This window comes from Narcine bancroftii, chromosome 9 (genome assembly GCF_036971445.1).
Source record: "Narcine bancroftii isolate sNarBan1 chromosome 9, sNarBan1.hap1, whole genome shotgun sequence".
Lineage (NCBI taxonomy): Eukaryota > Metazoa > Chordata > Chondrichthyes > Torpediniformes > Narcinidae > Narcine > Narcine bancroftii.
In genome coordinates this window covers 59643886-59661968 of record NC_091477.1, presented here as the reverse complement: position 1 = coordinate 59661968, position 18083 = coordinate 59643886, and the positions used below count along the sequence as shown (strand labels likewise).

The 18083-nt window shown below is 42.9% G+C and overlaps 1 protein-coding gene across 12 annotated transcripts in view; it reads left to right on the top strand.

Annotated features, from left to right (window-relative positions):
- dbn1 (drebrin 1) overlaps positions 1 to 18083 on the top strand; it is a 429629-nt gene that overhangs the window by 241960 nt on the left and 169586 nt on the right. For 10 of the 12 annotated variants that reach the window (XR_011345015.1, XR_011345012.1, XR_011345011.1 and 7 more), the window contains 4 exons: positions 1215 to 1289; positions 6665 to 6829; positions 10427 to 10576; positions 17315 to 17392. Coding sequence is in view for 6 of the 12 variants with exons in the window: in XM_069899279.1 (XP_069755380.1) it covers positions 1215 to 1289; positions 6665 to 6829; positions 10427 to 10576; positions 17315 to 17392 (468 nt within the window). In the remaining 6 variants the exon portion in view is untranslated. The remainder of the gene's footprint in view (positions 1 to 1214; positions 1290 to 6664; positions 6830 to 10426; positions 10577 to 17314; positions 17393 to 18083) is intronic. The other 2 variants (XR_011345014.1, XM_069899284.1) reach the window with 1 other exon arrangement.

Genomic DNA, 18083 nt, shown 5'->3' with positions numbered 1-18083 from the left:
AACTTGAAGGCAGAGAATATAGTTAATTGTAGGATACTTAACTGTGTGAAAGAACAGAGGGACCTTGAAGTCCAAATCGATATATCTCTCAAGGTTGCCATACAGGTCGCTAGGATAGTTGAGAAGGCCAATGGGATGCTGGGCTTCATTAATAGGGGGTTTGAGCTCAGGATTCGTGAGGAGATGTTACAGGTCTATAAATTTCTAGAGAGAGAACATTATGTTCAGTTCTGGCCACCTCATTACAGAAAGGATGTGGAAGCTATGGAGAGGGTGCAGAGGAGATTTACCAGGATGTTTCCTGGATTGAAAAATGTGTCTCATGAGGCAAGGTTAGCAGAGCTGGGACTTTTCTCTTTGGAGAGAAGAAGTATGAGAGGAGACTTAATAGAGGTCTACAAAATTACGAGGCACAGATACAAAGATAGATAGCGAGTGCCTCTTTCCCAGTGTGGGAGCTGCAAACACTCGAGGACATATATACAAAGTGAGCGGGAGGTCAGGGGTAAGTTTTTACACAGAGAGTTGTGGAGGCCTGGAATGTCTGGCCAGGGATGGTGGTGGAGGCTGGTACAATAGAGGCATTTAAGAAACTCTCAGGGACATGGATGAAAGAAAAGTAGATGACTATGAGGTAGAGATGGTTTCTTCTTTTTTAGGTCAGCACAACATTGTGACCAAAGGCCCTGTCATATGCTGCAGTGTTCTATGTTGCTGCAGTGATCTTGAGACTGATTACCTCTAACTAAACTCCAGATCCATGCTGCCTGTCTCAGCATCCTCTAAAACCCCCATTCGCAACGGGGGCCCTACAGTCTTCCTGGTGGCCACAGCACATTTAAGTAAAAGCCTTGTTTGCTTTTCTCCTTGTGAAGCATAAATATTTTAAATGGTTTTTATGTGGTTGGTTATGGAGAAGTATGGAAGGAACCAAAAGTTGACTGCTTCACAGAGAAGTGGGCCCATAAAGTTTGGGCAGAGTTCAAAGAATGGTTGAGAATGACCCATTAAACAATGACATGTCCTCATTCCACCAGCATCCCCGCCCAATTCACTCACTAACATCCCGAGGATCGATTCATTCAATGTGGCCAGTTATTTGATGTAACAGTAAGCTAACAGATTTATTTTATGTAACTGATATAACTGAAACTACGTATTTTAGTTTAACCTCTGTATTGGTGGGGCTTTCATGTGTTAATTTTTTTCCTTAGGTGGGTGAAGATGTGGATGATCATCGAAAATGCACCTGTGCTAGTCATGTGCCCACAATTGCAGACTTCTTCCAGGCAAGTGTGCTTCTATGCTTCATTGTCTAAATAAACTTTCCTTGACCAGATCTAGGGGACATCGGTGGAGAAGATTTAAGACAAATGAGAGAGAACTGCTTCTCCTAGAAGGTAGTAAATCTATGGAATTCTCTGCCCACACAAGCAGTCAAGTCCCCCTCATTCAATATATTTAAGACACTGATTCTTTCAGAATAGGGGAATGAAAGGTTTTGGGGAAAAGATGGATAACTGGAGTTGAATCCACAGCCAGATTGCTCATGATCTCATTGAATGACAGAACAAGCTCAACAGGCCAGATGGCTGACTGACACCTGCTCCTTTTATATTCTTGTGGTTTTATGTCCTGGGTTTAATTTGGTCATTGGCAATAATTTAATAATTAGATCAGAGAAAGACACTTTCCTCACAATTATTCAACTGATGAAGAGAGGCCCTTTTACATTATCCACGATGGGAATGTTCTGAGTAAGATGAAGTCATCAACTGTACCGTGTCTTCTAGTTAAATCTCCATCTGCTGCAGTCATAAACTGAACAGTAAAAGTGAGGGCAAGTCCAAATATACAACTGCTTCAGTCACTTGGATCATTGAGCAACTGCTAGATAGAATTGCCATTGTTACGGCAGTGAAACTACAAATTAAGAATTAAAAGGTTTGGAAACTTGGAGTGTTGAGAAAACTATTTCCCTTGAAGGAGCCAGGAAGTCTTTGGGCTTTTGCTAATTTGACAAAAGGCAAAGGAGGAAAAACCCAACACCCAACCCCAACCAACCAATTTTCCCCTGCAACCGCTGCAACCGTGTCTGCCTGTCCCGCATCGGACTTGTCAGCCACAAACGAGCCTGCAGCTGACGTGGACTTTTTACCCCCTCCATAAATCTTCGTCCGTGAAGCCAAGCCAAAGAGAAGAGTGGGATGTGTGGAACTGGATAAGAGTTAATCTCATTGGTGGTTTTATTCTGACCACCCACTGTGGAACTGCAGGGGTTCCAATTTAGCTGCAGGATGTTTCATGTGAAATATCCCACTGATATTTGCTGTCAAGCTGCATACATGAAGAATAGCTGCTTGTGTATGCAAAAGGAAGCAGCAGTGGGTGATTTAACTATTCCATCAAGAATTATTATTCATTTAAATCATTGGTAAGATTCCTCTTTTTCTTATTTTTCCTTTTAATCTACACTGGCTCAGAATATTTCCCTCTGTTCAGTTTCCCAATTATTCTCTCTCGTGTCAACCAGCTCCCTCAATTTTCTTTGCACCCAACCACACTAACAGTGATTTACAAGAAAAACAATGACCCCACAGCAGATCCTAGGCAGAGGACAGAGCATCGGGGAGAAAGTTGCTGAGAGAAGTACAATTCATAGAAACGGCACTGGAATTTGGAATCAAACCTGGGTCGCTGGACTCGTGTGGCAGGAGTACACATTGCGGTATCACTGTCTCAGCATATTCTGGCTCATAGAAACATAGAAACATAGAATATAGGTGTAGGACTGGGCCATTTGGCCCTTCAAGCCAACACCGCAATTCATTTTGATCATGGCTGATCATCCACTCAGTACCCTGTTTCAACTCTCTCTCCATTCCCCCTGATCCCCCTAGTCACAAGTACTAAATCTAACTCTCTCTTAAATATAGCTTTGGAACCAGCCTCAATCACTCCATGTCTCTTCAACGATTACTCTCCAAGCATGAGGCGATGGTTTGGGAATGGTGTGTGGAATTACAGCATACAGTGCAAAGCTGTTCAATGAAGATCTCCCAGTCTGTGTCCAGTCTCTATCATTCACTGATTGAAAAATACAAACATTTATGGCAAATTCCTAAGGTGCTTTGAACAAAGAAATTCCCCCAATTTAATTTCAACCCTAAATTTCAGTCTGTGATTTTGAGATGGTGTCTTCTCATCTCACAATATAAGGTTACAATACACAAATATGCTGAAGGATCTCAGCAAGTCACGCAGCATCCATAGGAAGCAAAGGGAATCCATAGGAAGCAATGTTTCAAGCTTGCGTATAAGTAAAAACAGGCAGGTGGGGGGGAGGGGATGAGAGGAGAGAGGTATGAGCAGGGCGAGGAGCACAGGTAAGAGGTGATAGGTGGATACAGGTAGGAGGGTAGAAGAGAAAAATGCTGAGGAGTGATGAATGAGGGGGATGGAAAGGAAGGGGTGGGGAGCTGGAGGAATGGACACAGAGAGACTCAGCAGCGGGAGGGTTACTGAAAATTGGAGAAGTCAACCAGAATGGCTTCTGGTTGGATACTGCCAAGACAGAATCTAGACGATGTTCATCCAATTGGTGGGTGGCCTTGGTTTGGCACTACTGGAGAGCCCCGTTGGTGTGGGAATGGTGTGTGGAATTACACATACAATGAGAAGCTGTTCAATGAAGATGTCCCAGTCTGTGTCCAGTCTCTATAATGTAGAGGAGGACCCTCCAATGGATGCAGTAGGTGACCTCAAAAGATTTACAGGTGAAGTATTGCTTCACTTGGGAGGATTATTTGGTGCCCTGAATGATGGGGAGGGGGAGGGGAGGTGTGGCATTCCTTGAGGTTACAAGGGTAGGTACCAAAGAAAACGGTTGATGGGAAGTGATGAGTAGATCATGGAGTCACAGAGGGAGCTGTCCTAATGGAAAACAGGGAGGGTGGAGGGAAAGATACATTTGGTAGTGGGATCACATTTTAGGTGGCAGAAATTGGTGAGGAGTCAAGAGGGTTGCGGCAGTAACTGTGAGTAACTGTGGTTGAAACCTTTATTTATTTATTTAGATGTGTAGAGGAGCCAGTGCTTTGTCAGTACCTATAAAAAGACAGACAGGTGGGAGTTTGATTTGTGGGAGAAAGTAATTAGGTTAATTGGTAAAGGGTCAATAAAAGCAAGGCTTTGGTGAGTGGCTTGGGAAGGAGAGGTACCTTTCCTGAGCAGTGAGGTGAAGTTTGGTAATTTTTAAAAAAAAGTTTATCTTAATTACTCTAAATTTAAGAGTGGGTGATGGAGGCAGTGAGGGCAGTTGAGAGCTCTGATTGCTGGATGTGGGAGGTCAGGGACAGCACAGATGTTCCAGATGATGACACCTGCAAAAGGTGCATCCAGTTTCAACTCCTGGAAGACCAGGTTAGGGAACGAGAGTGGCAGCTGGATGAACTGTGGATCATAAGGGAGGCAGTGATGGGTAGGGTTGACTGCCTCCCTATAACTCCTAACAATCAGGAGTCAGGGAACTGGGTGACTGTAAGGAAAGGGAAAAGGGGGAGACAGGCAGTGCAGAGAACCCCTGTGGCCATTCCCCTCAACAACAAATATACTGCTTTGGATACTGTTGGGGGGGATGATCTCCAGGGGATAAGTCCTGGAGGTTGGGTCTCTGGCTCAGGGGTTGGACTCTTGGCTCATAAGGGAAGGGGGGGAAAAGAGTAGGGATCTTGCAGTTGGGGACTTGCTGGTTAGGGGAGCAGATAGGAGGTTTGCTGTATGAGATTGGGGGTCCTGGTTAGTGTGTTGCCTCCCAGGTGCCAGGGTGCGGGCGTTGCCTCCCAGGTGCCAGGGTGCGGGCGTTGCCTCCCAGGTGCCAGGGTGCGGGCGTTGCCTCCCAGGTGCCAGGGTGCGGGATTTCTCTGATAAGGTCCACACCATTCTGGAGGGGGAAGGAGAGTAGCCAGAAGTTGTGGTCCACATGGGGACCAATAACCTAGTTAGAAGTTGGGATGAGATCCTGAAAAGAGATTACATAGAGTTAGGGAAGAATTTGAAAAGCAGGACCTCCAGGGTGGCAATCTCGGGATTGCTGCCTGTGCCAAGCACTAGTGAGGGTAGAAATAGGAAGTTGTGGGAAGTGAACGTGTGGCTCAGGAGCTGGGGCAGGGGTTTAGATTTCTGTATCATTGGGATCTCTTCTGGGGCAAGTCTGACCTGTACAAAAGGGCGGGCTGCACTTCAACTGGAGAGGAACCATTATCTTGGCAGGCAGGTTGGCTAGAGCTGTTGGGGAGGGTTTAAACTAGTTTGGCGGTTGGGGTGGTGCGGGGTGGTAATCAGAGTGAGAGTAGGGAGGAACAACATCTAAATTGGAAGGAATGGAGGGAACAGAACGTAAAAAATAAATGGAGGGAAGAAAGTAAAGGTAATTGGTAACAAAAGGAGTTCATGTGGAGGACAGTCTCTCAAATGCATATATTTTAATGCAAGGAGCATTGTAAATACGGAGGATGAGCTTAAGGCATGGATGGTCACATGGAAATATTGTGGCTATCAGTGAAACTTGGCTGCAGGAAGGGCATGTTTGGCAGTTAAATATTCCAGGATTCTGTTCTTTTAGGCATGACAGAACAGGGATGGGGATAAAAGGTGGAGGAGTTGCATTGCTTATTAGAGAGAACATTACAGCAGTGCTGTGGCAGGATGGTTTGGTGGGATCATCCAACAAGGCTATTTTGGTAGAATTGAGGAATGGCAGAGGCATGAATACATTATTGGGAGTGTATTATAGACCATCAAATCGGCTGAAGGAATTGGAGGACCAAATTTGTAAGGCAATTGCGTATTTGTGTAATAAACATAAGGTGGTAGTTATGGGAGATGTCAACTTTACGAACATTAACAGAGACGCTCACACAGTAAGAGAGTTGGATGAGGTAAAGATTTTTAAGTGTATTCAGGAAAGTTTTCTAAATCCATATGTAGAAGAACTGACTCAAGAGGAGGCAGTATTGGATCTCCTATTAGGGAGCGAGATAGGTCAGGTGACAGAGGTTTGTGCTGGAGAACACTGGGCCTAGTGATCACAATACTATTAGTTTTAGAGTAGTAATGGAAAAGAATAGTGATGGGCCAAACGTTGAGATTCTTGATTGAAAGAAAGCAAATTTTGAGGGGATGAGAAGATTTGGAGGGTATGGATTGGGATAAGATATTTTCAGAGAAGAATGTAGCAGATAAATGGAGGATGTTCAAACGAGAAGTTCTGAGAGCGCAGAGTTGGTCTGTCCCATGAGGATTAAAGGAAAGAGTAGAAACTGTAGGGACCCTTGCTCTTCAAAAGATATTGGGAACTTGTTTCGGAGGAAGAGGGATGTGTACAAAAGATATAAACATCAGGGAATGGATGAACTGCTTGAGGAATATAAAGTGTTTTTTTTAAATCTTAAGGAAATTAGAAAGGCTAAAAGGAGATATGAAGCTGCTAAAGCAGGAAAAGTAAAAATAAATCCAAAGGGTTTCTATAGGTACATTAAAAGTAAAAGAATAGTGAGGGATAAAATTGAACCCCTTGAAGGTGGGGGGGTGGGGGGGGGGTGTGGTGGTAGTCTCCGTGAGAAGCCAGAGGAGATAGGTGAAATTTTAAACCTTTTTTCTTTAGTATTCACTTAAGGAAAATATTGAGACCAATGAAGTGAAGAAAAATTGTCGGGAGGTCATGGATAATATAAGGATTAATGAGGAGCTAGTGTTGGCTATATTGAAAAAGATCAAGGTGGATAAATCTCCAGGTCCTGACAAAATATTCCCTAGGATCCTGAAGAAGGTTAGTGAACAAATAGTGGGGACATTAACAGAAATATTTAAAATGTCACTTGCCATGTGGGAAGTGCCAGAGGACTGGAGGGTGGCTCATATTGTTCTGCTGTTCAAAAGAAAATCCAAAAGTAAACCTGGTAATTATAAGCCTGAAAGTGTTCTTGGAGATATACAACTATTTGAAAAACAAGGATTGATTCGGAGTAGTCAGCGTGGTTTATGGTAGCTCATGTCTAACAAGTCTTGTAGAGTTTTACGAGGAGGTTACTAAAAGGGTTGAGGTTAAGGCAGTGAACATTGTCTATTTGAACTTTAAGGCTTTTGATAAGGTTCCCCATAAGTGGTTAGTAAGGAAGATGGAAGCATTAGGTATTAATGATGAAGTAGTGAATCAGATTCAGCAATAGTTGGATGGGAGATGCCAGAGATAACAGTGGATATATGTTTGTCGATTTGGAGGTCGGTGACGAGTGGAGTGCCTCAGGGATCGGCATTGGGTCCACTGCAGTTTGTCATATATACATGATAGGGTGGCAAATTAGATTAGTAAATTTGCAGATGATACAAAGGGTGGTGTTGTGGACAGTGAAGAAGATTATCAAAGCTTACAGAGTGATAGGACAGTTAGAAGAGTGGGGTGAAAGATGGCAAATAGAGTTTAATACTGATCAATGTGAGATGCCACATTTTGGTAGGATGAATCGAAATAGGACATACACATCAAATGTTAGACAATTGAGTGCAGTGAAACAAAGGGATTTAAGAGTCATGGTACATAATTTTCTGAAAGTTGAAGCACATGGATAGGGTGGTGAAGAAGGCATTTAGTATGTTGGCTTTCAGAAATCAGAGCATTGAGTACAGGAGTTGGGATGTTATGTTGAAATTGTATAAGGCATTTTAGAGGCCAAATTTGGAATATTGTGTCCAGTTTTGGTCGCTGAATTACAGGAAGGATATAAACAATATAGAGAGAGTGCAGAGGAGGTTTACGAGAATGTTGCTGGGGTTTCGGGGTTTGAGTTACAGGGAAAGGTTGAACAGGATGGGATTTTATTCCCTGGAGCATGAGAAGGTTGAGGGGTGATTTGATAGAGGTATTCAAAATTATAAGGGGGTAAAGATGGTCAATGTGGACAGGCTTTTTCCACTGAGAGTGGAGGAGATTCAAACAAGAAGGCATGGATTGAGAGTAAAAGGGGAAAATGTTAGGGGAAACTTGAGGGGGAATTTCTTCACACAGAGGGTGGTGGGGAATGGAATGAATATCTGGCAGTGGTGGTAGAAGTGAGATTGATGTTAATATTCAAGGAAAGGTTGGATAGATATATAGACAAGAGAGGTGTGGAGGGTTATGGGCCAAATGTAGATCAATGGGACTAGTGGGGTCAAACTGGCCTGTTTCTGTCATGTAATTGGTTATATGGTTAAATTGTGGAGGAATATATTTTAGATGTGGGGGTTGGCTGGGTGGTAGGTAACGACCAGGGGAATCCTGTCCTTGATGTGTCTTGGGGCAGCGCGGGCCAGCACTGATGTGTGGGAAATAGAGGAGATGGGAATAAGGACTAAGTTTATGGAGGTAGAAGGCAAGTAGTTTTTGAAGGAGGATAATGCAAATTTTCTGGAATTGTAGACCTCCTCCTAAGAGTAGATGTAATAGACAGTAGAACTGAGAGAAAGAAATAGAATCCTTACAGGAGGCAGGAGTGTAAAATGATGTAATTGAGGTGGGAGTTGGTAGATTTTTAGAATATGCCAGTATCCGTGGAGACTTTTTCTTCTGACATGCAGACAGAGATCAAGAATGAGGAGTGCGTTACCAGAGATGGGCCAAATGAATTTGAGATCAGAGTGAAAATTAGCAGCAAAGTGGATAAAGTTGATCAGTTCATCATGAGTGCATGAGACTACATCAATGTGGAGGAAAAGTTGAGGAACCTTGCTTGTAGCAATGATTGGTTCATATTACCATCAAAAAGACATGTGGGGGACCCATGGAAGGGTCAAAGGGAAGGACCCTTTGACCTGGAAGAAGTGATGTGAGTCAAATAAGGAGTAACTTAGGGTGAGATCAAATTCTGTGAGGCAGAGGAGAATGGTGGTGGAGAAGGGCTGGATGGGTCTGTTATTGAGAAAGAAACTGAGGACGTTAAGACCTTCAGTATGTTACATTAAGGTAATATAGAGATTGATGGCCATGCTGACAATGATGCAGTTGAATCCAGGGAACTGGAAGTTGCATAAGACCTTGGATCTGCACCACCAATCAGGACAAGGGCAGCAGGTGCATTGGCACACCACTTCCTGCAGATTCTCTCCAAGTCTTGCACTATTCTGATTTGGAGAGAAATTGCTGGCTCCTCATCTTCACTGGGTTTAAAACTCCATCCAACAGGACTCTGGTGGCATCTTCCACAGAAGGACCACAGTCACTCAAAAAGGCAACTCAAGATTACATTCCTACAGACATTTAGGGAAGCCAATTAAATGGTAGCTTTGTTGATGATGCACAAACCGCATAAATAGATAGGAAGAGTGTGCCAGGTAGGAAAATAAGGTGTCAGGAGGATACAAAGAGACTCTTGAAATGAATCACCAACTAATGAATATAAGCTTTCTTAACTACCCTATCAACCTGCGCAGCAACCTTGGTAGATCAATGGATTTGGATCCCATGGTCTATCTGTTCTACCATCCTGCCTTCAAACACACACTCCACCATCAGGTTTGACCTTCCAAAATGCATCATTTCACACTTCCCTGGATGGAACTCCATCTGCCACTTTCTGCCCAACTTTGCCTCCTGTCTATATCCTGTTCTTTGCTACAATAGCATTCTAGACTATACACAACACCTCCAACCTATACTGACCCACCCCTACACATCTTCGTCCAGGACAACTGTAAACATCACAAAGAGCAGGAGTCACATAACAGATCCCTACGGAACTCCACCAGTCACTTACCTCCAGTCAGAATACACTCCATCGACTATAGCCCTCTGCTTTCTGAAAGCAAGCTGATTCTAAATCATTAGAGCCAAGGTTCTGTGGATTCAATACCTCATGGTTTTTAAATGAGTCTGCTATGCATTCTTGTCAAATGCCTTAATAAAATCTATATACAACACGTCTACTGCCCTATCTTCATTAATTTCTTTTGCTATTTCCTCAAAGTTGAGGTAGGCTCGTGAGGGATGACCTGCCCCTCACAAAGCCATATTGACTATCGCTGAGGAGACTGTACTTCTACAAATGCTCATAAATCCTGTCCCTATGTCTACAGTATTTTTCCCACCACTTATAGACTCCCTAGCCTATAATTCCCAAGATTCTCCCTTTTTTTTAAACTCGGGGGCTATATTCTTCAATCCTCCAGTACTTCCTCTGTGGCCAGGAAGGATGCAAAGATCATCGCCAAAGCCCCAACAATCTCTTTCCCTGTTCTTGAAGAAAATTCTCAGGTAAAAGTAGGTTCTTTCAAGAGGTGGGAATAATTGGAGAAGAGGGAGTGTTTTTTCAGTTTTTTTTTAGAAAGATTGTGCTTGATTTGAGCCCATTTGCGCATTGTTTTATCCTAATTTTCATTCTAATGGAAACAGGGGGCAAATGTAATTGTTAATGCGAGCAGTCCTGAGGACGTGGATTCAACTGCTATCCGGCAGAAGCTGACAAATGGCACAATGCATGTTCCAAGCCCAGTGTTGCGACGACTTCACCTTAAAGAGGAAGACGATCTGCTTGGCCCAGTGGTAAGTAAATAACAGGCTACCTGCAAATAATTAAGGTGCAGGATGCTGGAGACAGACAGAGGATTGTCAAGGATATTGGTCAGCTGCATTCCAGTTCATGAAAGTTATATGCTTGAATGTTAAATAAATCAGCCATCTTCAAACCCAAGAAGTTCATGGTGTACACTGAAAGGTAGTAGAACTGGAGATCAAAATAACCAATTTTATTTGTAGCTTTGGTATGTTTAACCAATAGGTGTTGGAAGATGAAATAATCAATGTGGAAACTAGCTGTGCTTCAGAGTGGTGTTTTATGCAAAGAGTAAGCATCTCCCGATGTGTGTGGTATTAGAGCTGAATTGTAAAGTGAATGTAATGCCTACGGACAATATGGGACTGGGTGAACGGACAGTCTTAATGTTGTGGTGTTTCATTTATCAGTCTCAAGTTTTTCAACAATACATCGAATTAAGATTCCTGAAACCTGATTTCATTGATAGCTGGAAGTTGACCAAAGTATAGTTAAGAGGTGTCAACAACATTTAGCATTACCTTCCTCCTTTATTAATCTGCAAGATGTGCATCCAACTGCAGCTCCTTACAAACCAAGTTCGGGAATTGGAGCCGGAACCGCACCTAGGAGGAAGGTAGGTCAGGAGAGGGAAAGCGAACAGGCAAGTAGAGTAGGGCAACCTTGTGGCCATTTCCCTCAGGAACAAGTAACCTGTTGGATACTACTGGGGGTGATGAGGGGGGAAGGTATAGGGGATGACCTACTGGGGGTGATGAGGGGGGGAAGGTATAGGGGATGACCTACTGGGGGTGATGAGGGGGGAAGGTGTAGGGGATGACCTATCTGGACAAGGCAGCGGCAGCAGCCAGTCCAATAGCAAAATAGTTGGCTCTGAGCCTCAGAAAGGAAGGGTGATGATCACAGGGGACTCAATAGTCAATCAATAGGGAACAGATAAGAGATTCTGCGGCTGCAAAACAGACTCCAGGATAATGTGGGGCCTCCAAGGTACTCTGATTAAGGATGTCTCAGAGCAGTGCAAAATATTCTTAGATGGAGGGTGAGCAGCCAGAGGTACCAATTGGTACCAATGACATAGGGAGGAGTGGGGTAGAGATCCTGCAAAGTACATTTAGGGAGTGAGGAGCAGGGCCTCTGGATTACTCCCACTGCCACAAGGTAAGGAAGATCAGAACAGGAAGATGGTGGAGACAAATGTATGGCTGAGGAGATGGTGCATGGGGCAGGATTTCAAGTTCTTGGATCATTAGAACCTTTTTCTGGGGGAGGGATAAACTGTACACATGGGATGGGTTACACCTATATAACCATATAACCACTTACAGCACAGAACAGGCCAGTTCGGCCCTACTAGTCCATGTCGTAACAAATTCCCACCCTCCTAGTCCCACTGACCAGCACCCGGTCCATACCCCTCCAGTCCTCTCCTCTCCATGTAACTATCCAGTCTATCCTTAAATGTAACCAATGATCCCGCCTCAACCATGTCTGCTGGAAGCTCATTCCACATCCCCACCACCTTTGAGTAAAGAAATTTCCCCTCATGTTCCCCTTATAATTTTCCCCATTCAATCTTAAACCATGCCCTCTAGTTTGAATCTCCCCCACTCTTAATTGAAAAAGCCTATCCACATTTACTCTGTCTGTCCCTTTTAAAATCTTAAACACCTCTATCAAGTCCCCCCTCAATCTTCTACGCTCCAGAGAAAAAAGCCCTAGTCTGCACAACCTTTCCCTGTAACTCAAACCTTGAAATCCTGTCAACATTCTCGTGAACCTTCTCTGCACTCTCTCTATTTTGTTTATATCTTTCCTATAATTTGGTGACCAAAACTGTACACAGTACTCCAAATTTGGCCTCATCAATGCCTTGTACAATTTAATCATAACCTCCCTACTCTTGAATTCAATACTCCGATTTATGAAGGCCAACATTCCAAATGCCTTCTTCACCACACCATCTACCTGAGTATCAGCCTTGAGGGTACTATTTACCATAACTCCTAAATCCCTTTGTTGCTCTGCACATTTAATGCATATGACCTATTTAGATTTGCCTTTCCAAAATGTAAGTATCTGTATTAAATTCCATCAGCCATTTCTCAGCCCACACCTCCAGCCTTCCTAAATCACCTTTCAATCTACAGTAATCTTCCTCACTGTCCACAACACCACCAATCTTTGTATCATCCGCAAACTTGCTTATCCAATTCTCCACCCCTACTTCCAGATCGTTGATATATATAACAAACAATAGTGGATGCAGGACCGATCCCTGAAAAACTCCACTAGTCACCGGCCTCCAATTGGACAAACAATTTTCTACCACTACTCTCTGACACCTCCCATCCAACCATTGCTGAATCCATTTCACTACCTCCTTATTTATACCTAATGCCTCCATCATTTTTCCTAACCTCCTGTGGGGAACTTTGTCAAAAGATTTACTAAAGTCTAAATAGACAACATTCACAGCTTTCCCTTCATCAACCTTTTTTGTAACCTCCTCGAAAAACTCAATCAGGTTTGTCAAGCATGATCTACCCCTGACAAAACCATGCTGATTACCCCCTATCAATCCCTGTACCTCCAAATATTTGTAAATACCATCCCTCAGAACACTTTCCATCAACTTACCCACCACAGACGTCAGACTCACAGGCCTATGATTCCCAGGTTTACATTTGGACCCTTTCTTAAACAGCGGAACCTTTGGCACTACCCCCATGACCAGTGACATCCTAAATATCTCTGTTAATGGCCCCAAGCCTGTCCACAAGCCTCCCTGAGTGTCCTTGGGAATATTTTGTCCAGTCCCGGATATTTATCCACCTTTATCTTTTTCAACACAGCCATCACTACCTCCTCGGCTATCGTTGTATGCTTCATGACCTCCCCACTATTTTTCTTTACTTCAACTGGTTCAATATTTTTTTCCCTAGTGAATACCGAGGGAAAGAAATCATTCAAAATTTCCCCCATTTCCTCTGACTTCTCACTCAGCCTACCCTCGCTATCTACAAGGGGTCCAATTTTATCCCTCACTAATCTTTTACTTTTAATGTACCTATAGAAACCCTTTGTATTTATTCTTACTCTGCCTGCCAAAGCCTCTTCGTGCCTCTTTTTGGCCTTTCTAATTTCTTTCTTAAGATTTTTTCTACACTCCTTGTAGTCCTCTTTCAAACTCTCAGCTTCCTGCTGTTTATACCTCTTGTACACCTCCCTTTTTCTCCTAACCGAATTTTCAATATTCCTCGAAAATCAAGTCTCCCTATGACTTCCAGCCTTTCCTTTGATCCTCACTGGGACATATCTACTCTGTACCCTCAAAATTTATTTTCTGAATATCCTCCATTTTTCATTTACATCCTTACCTGAAAATATCCCCAATCCAGAACCTCAGCTTTAGGCCCCTCCTTGCTCTCCCCTAAAACTACCCAAAAACTAACAGAGTTATGATCACTAGACCCAATTTGTTCTCCAACGTTAATGTCCTGAACTCAAGGGGATGCAATATCTGGTTTGCTGTTGAGGGAGGGGGTGCAGTTTAAACTAGTTTGGCAGGGGGGTGGGAACCAAAGTGAAGAAGCAGAGTAAAGGGCAGTTGGTGCACAAATAGGGCCAGTTTGTGTAGAAGAACAGGCAGATATGCCAAAATTGCAGTCATGGGGATGCATTACAATGCAACAGGGTCAAAAAAAACAAATACAAGGCATCAACAATAAAGTGGATGACTTTGTAGTACAACTACACATTGGTAACTATGATGTCGTGGCTAAAGGATGGATGTTGTTGGGAGCTGAATGTCTAAGGATACACAGGGTATCAAAATGATAGGTAAGCAGCGGGGAGGCATAGCTCTGTTGGTAAGTAACAACATTTAATTGTTAAAAAGAAATGACATAAGATCAGAAGATGTAGGATCATTGTGAGTTGAGTTAAGAAATTGCAATGGTAAAAAGGTACTGTTATTTACAGGCCTCCAGCCAGTAGCCAGGATGTGGACAATCAATTACAACAGCAAGTAGAAAATGTGTGTCGGAGGGCAATGTTATGGTTGTCATGGGGATTTTAACATGCAAATAGATTGGGGAAAAAAAACAGGTTGGGACTGAATCTAGAGAGATTTTGTTGAATGCCTACAAGATGGCTTTTCTAGAGGCTTATTGATGAGCTGACTTGGGACTGGTCTGGGTGTTGTGCAATGCTCCCGAAGAGAGTTCAGAGTAAATGAACCATGAGGTGACAGTGATCACAATATGACTGAGTTCAATTTGAGATTTAACAAGGAGAAACTAAAGTCAGATGTGTCAGCATTTCAGTGGAGTAAAGGGAATTCTAGTGGTACGAGAGAGGAACTGGCCAAAGTGGATTGGAAGGGGCAGTCGTTGGGAAGAGGGCAGAACAGCAAGAAATGGGGAAGGTGTGGCATAAATACATACCACAGAAGAGGAAATAATTGAATGGAAAAAGATCACAACTGTGGCTGGCTGATAAGAGAAGCCAAAGACAATGTAAAAGAAAAAGAGGGCAGACAAAGCTAAAATTAGTGGGAAGATGGAGTATGAAGGTAGACTAGCAAATAATATCCAAGAGAAATCAAAAAGCTTGTTCAAGTTCATAAAGTTTAAAAGAGAGGTGAGAGTAGATAGAGAACCATGAGAGGACAATGAAAAAATGATACTGGAGAAATAATAATGGAAGACAAGGAAGCAGCAGAGTAATTAAATGGATATTTTGCATAATTTTTCAGTGTGGAAGACTAGAAGTATAGAAGATGTCGAAGGGGAGTGAGGGCAGTTACTGTTCTCTTTTTTTTAAATTTTCCACCCTTCACACCATAAACCACATCGACCAAGATACACACATCTCCCCCCCAAACATACACAGTGTCACCTTCTCCCCCCCTCCCTCCTCCCATCCCACCCTCCCCACCTCCCCCCCCCATCCATTCAAAGCACAGAATCCAAGATACACCAAACCAGTCAAACAATGTTGTCATTCAATAAAAACAAACAAGAAATTCCACTGAGTCAATTCTTTTCAACTGTTCCAAGGGAGAAGGTGTTCAGACAAACAAATGGCTTAAGGGTGAATAAGTCTCCTGGACCAGATGGATTGCACCCTTGGGTCCTGAAAGAGGTAGTGGCAGAGCTTGTGAAGGCATTGGTAATGATCTTTCAGGAATCGATAGATTCTGGTATGGTCCCAGAGGTTTGGAAAAATGCAAGAATGGAAGGAGGCAGGAAAATACAAATTACAGACTGGTCAGCCAGACATCAGTGGTTGGGAAGATGTTGGAGTTGATTGTAAAGGATGAGGTTATGGAGTATTTGGAGGTACATGACAGGATAGGCTAAAGCTGGCATGGTTTCCTCAGGGAAAATCCTGCTTGATAAAGCTATTGAAATTGTTTGAGGAAGTGACAAGCAAGCTGGATAAGGGAGATTCAGTGGATGTTGTGTATTTGTGTTTTCAGAAGGTCTCTGACAAGGTGTCACACAAGATAAGAGCCCAGTGGAAATGTACCAGTGAGGGTATAGCATTGGCTGATTGGCAGGAAGCAGAGATATGGAATACAAGGATTGCATTCTGAATGGCTGCCAGTTGCTAGTGGTGTTCCACAGGGGTCGGTGTTGGGGTCAGTTCTTTTTATGTTGTATATTAATGATTTGGATGATGGAATGAATGAGTTTGTGGCCATGTTTGCAGATGATACAAAGGGAGCTGGAGGAGGGCAGCTGAAGACGGACTAAGACAGATTAGGAGAATGAGCAGAGAAGTGGAAATGAAATACAATGTTGGAAAGTGTACGGTCATGCACATTGGTGGAAAAAATTAACAGGCAGACTTTTTAAAATGGTGACAAAATACAAAATGCAAAGGGATCTGGGAGTCTCCATGCAAGATAGATTGAAGATCAATGAGACGATGGTGAAGAAGACAAATGTAATGTTGGTATTCATTTCAGGAGGAATGGAATGTATGAACAAGGATGGGATGTTGAGGCTTTATAGTGAACTGATGAGACCTCATGGAGTATTGTGAGCAGTTTTGGGCTCCCCATTTAATAAAGGATGTGCTGATGTTGGAGAGGGTTCAAGAGAGATCAACTAAGATGAATCTGGGATTGAAAGGGTTATCATATGAGAAGCATTTGACAGTCCTTGGACTGTAGTCATTGTAACTTGGGAGATTGAGGGGGATCTCATTGAAATAGTCTGTATTTGGATGTTCAAAGGCATAGACAGTTGAGGTAGCAATGGTGTGAAAATGCAGGACAATCAGGTTCAACTTCAGGAATGAAGGCATCTGCTTAGAACCGAGATGTAAAGAAATTTATTTGGCCAGTGAATGGTAAATCTGTGGAATTTGTTGCCACAGGCAGTTGTGGAGACCAGGTCATTGGGTTTATTTAAAGCAGAGATTGATAGTTCCTTGATTATCCAGGGCATTAAAAGTTATGGGGAGAAGGCTGTGGAGTGGGGCTGAATAGGGAAATGGATCTGCTCCTGATTAAATAGCAGGACAGACTTGATGGGCTGAATGGCCTATTTTGCTCCTATGTGTTATGATCTTAGTCTTGTGGATATTTGTAGAAAGGATAAAATGATTAATTATACAGTATTGTAATATTTAAAGTTCCAGTTGTTCTGTTAAGCAGTTTGTCTTTCAGCAATCTTCATCTATTAATGCTGAAGATGAATGTTTCCTTGTTGCAGGGGACAACATACCAAAAGACCAATGCTGCGATTGAAATGAAACGAATCAACCGAGAATTATTTTGGGCACAAGCAAAGGTACAACTCACCAGAATCATCCGGTATTACCAACTGGAAGAAGTTTTATTTTAGCAAAGAAAAACTCAGATTCTTTGTTATATTTCTGCAACATAATATTGTATCATCAAGAAAATTCTTGCAGAAGTAACATACAAGACTTCTCAATAATCTTTTTGGGCAGCACAGTTAAGAGTAGTGGTTACAGCGCCAGCGACAGGGGCTGGAATTCGACGCTATCCATCAGGAATTTGTACGTCCTTTCCATGTCGGCGTGAGTTTCCTCCAGGTGCTCTGGTTTCCTCCCAACCTTCAAAACGTTAGAGGGTTGTAGGTTAATTGGGTGTAATTGGACAGCATAGTCTCTTGGGCCTGTTACCCTGCTGCATGTCTAAATTTAAAAAAATGTAAGCTTTCTAGATGGAAATGGCTCTTTTTTTTATAAAGAGTAATGTTTGTTGACCAAGTCATAAAACATACAACTCTACAACCTAGAAAAAGGCCCATTGGCCTAACTAGTCCCATTGACCTGTATCTGGACCACAGCCCATTGAGCTGCAGCCAATCCATAGCCCTCCAAGTAATGTTCCTATCCAAATCCTTCTTAAATGTAAAAATTGAGCCCACATCCACCACTTCAGCTGGCAGCCTGTTCTACACTCTTATTAGTCTCTGCGGGAAGTTCTCCTTCGTGTCCCCTTTAAACATCACA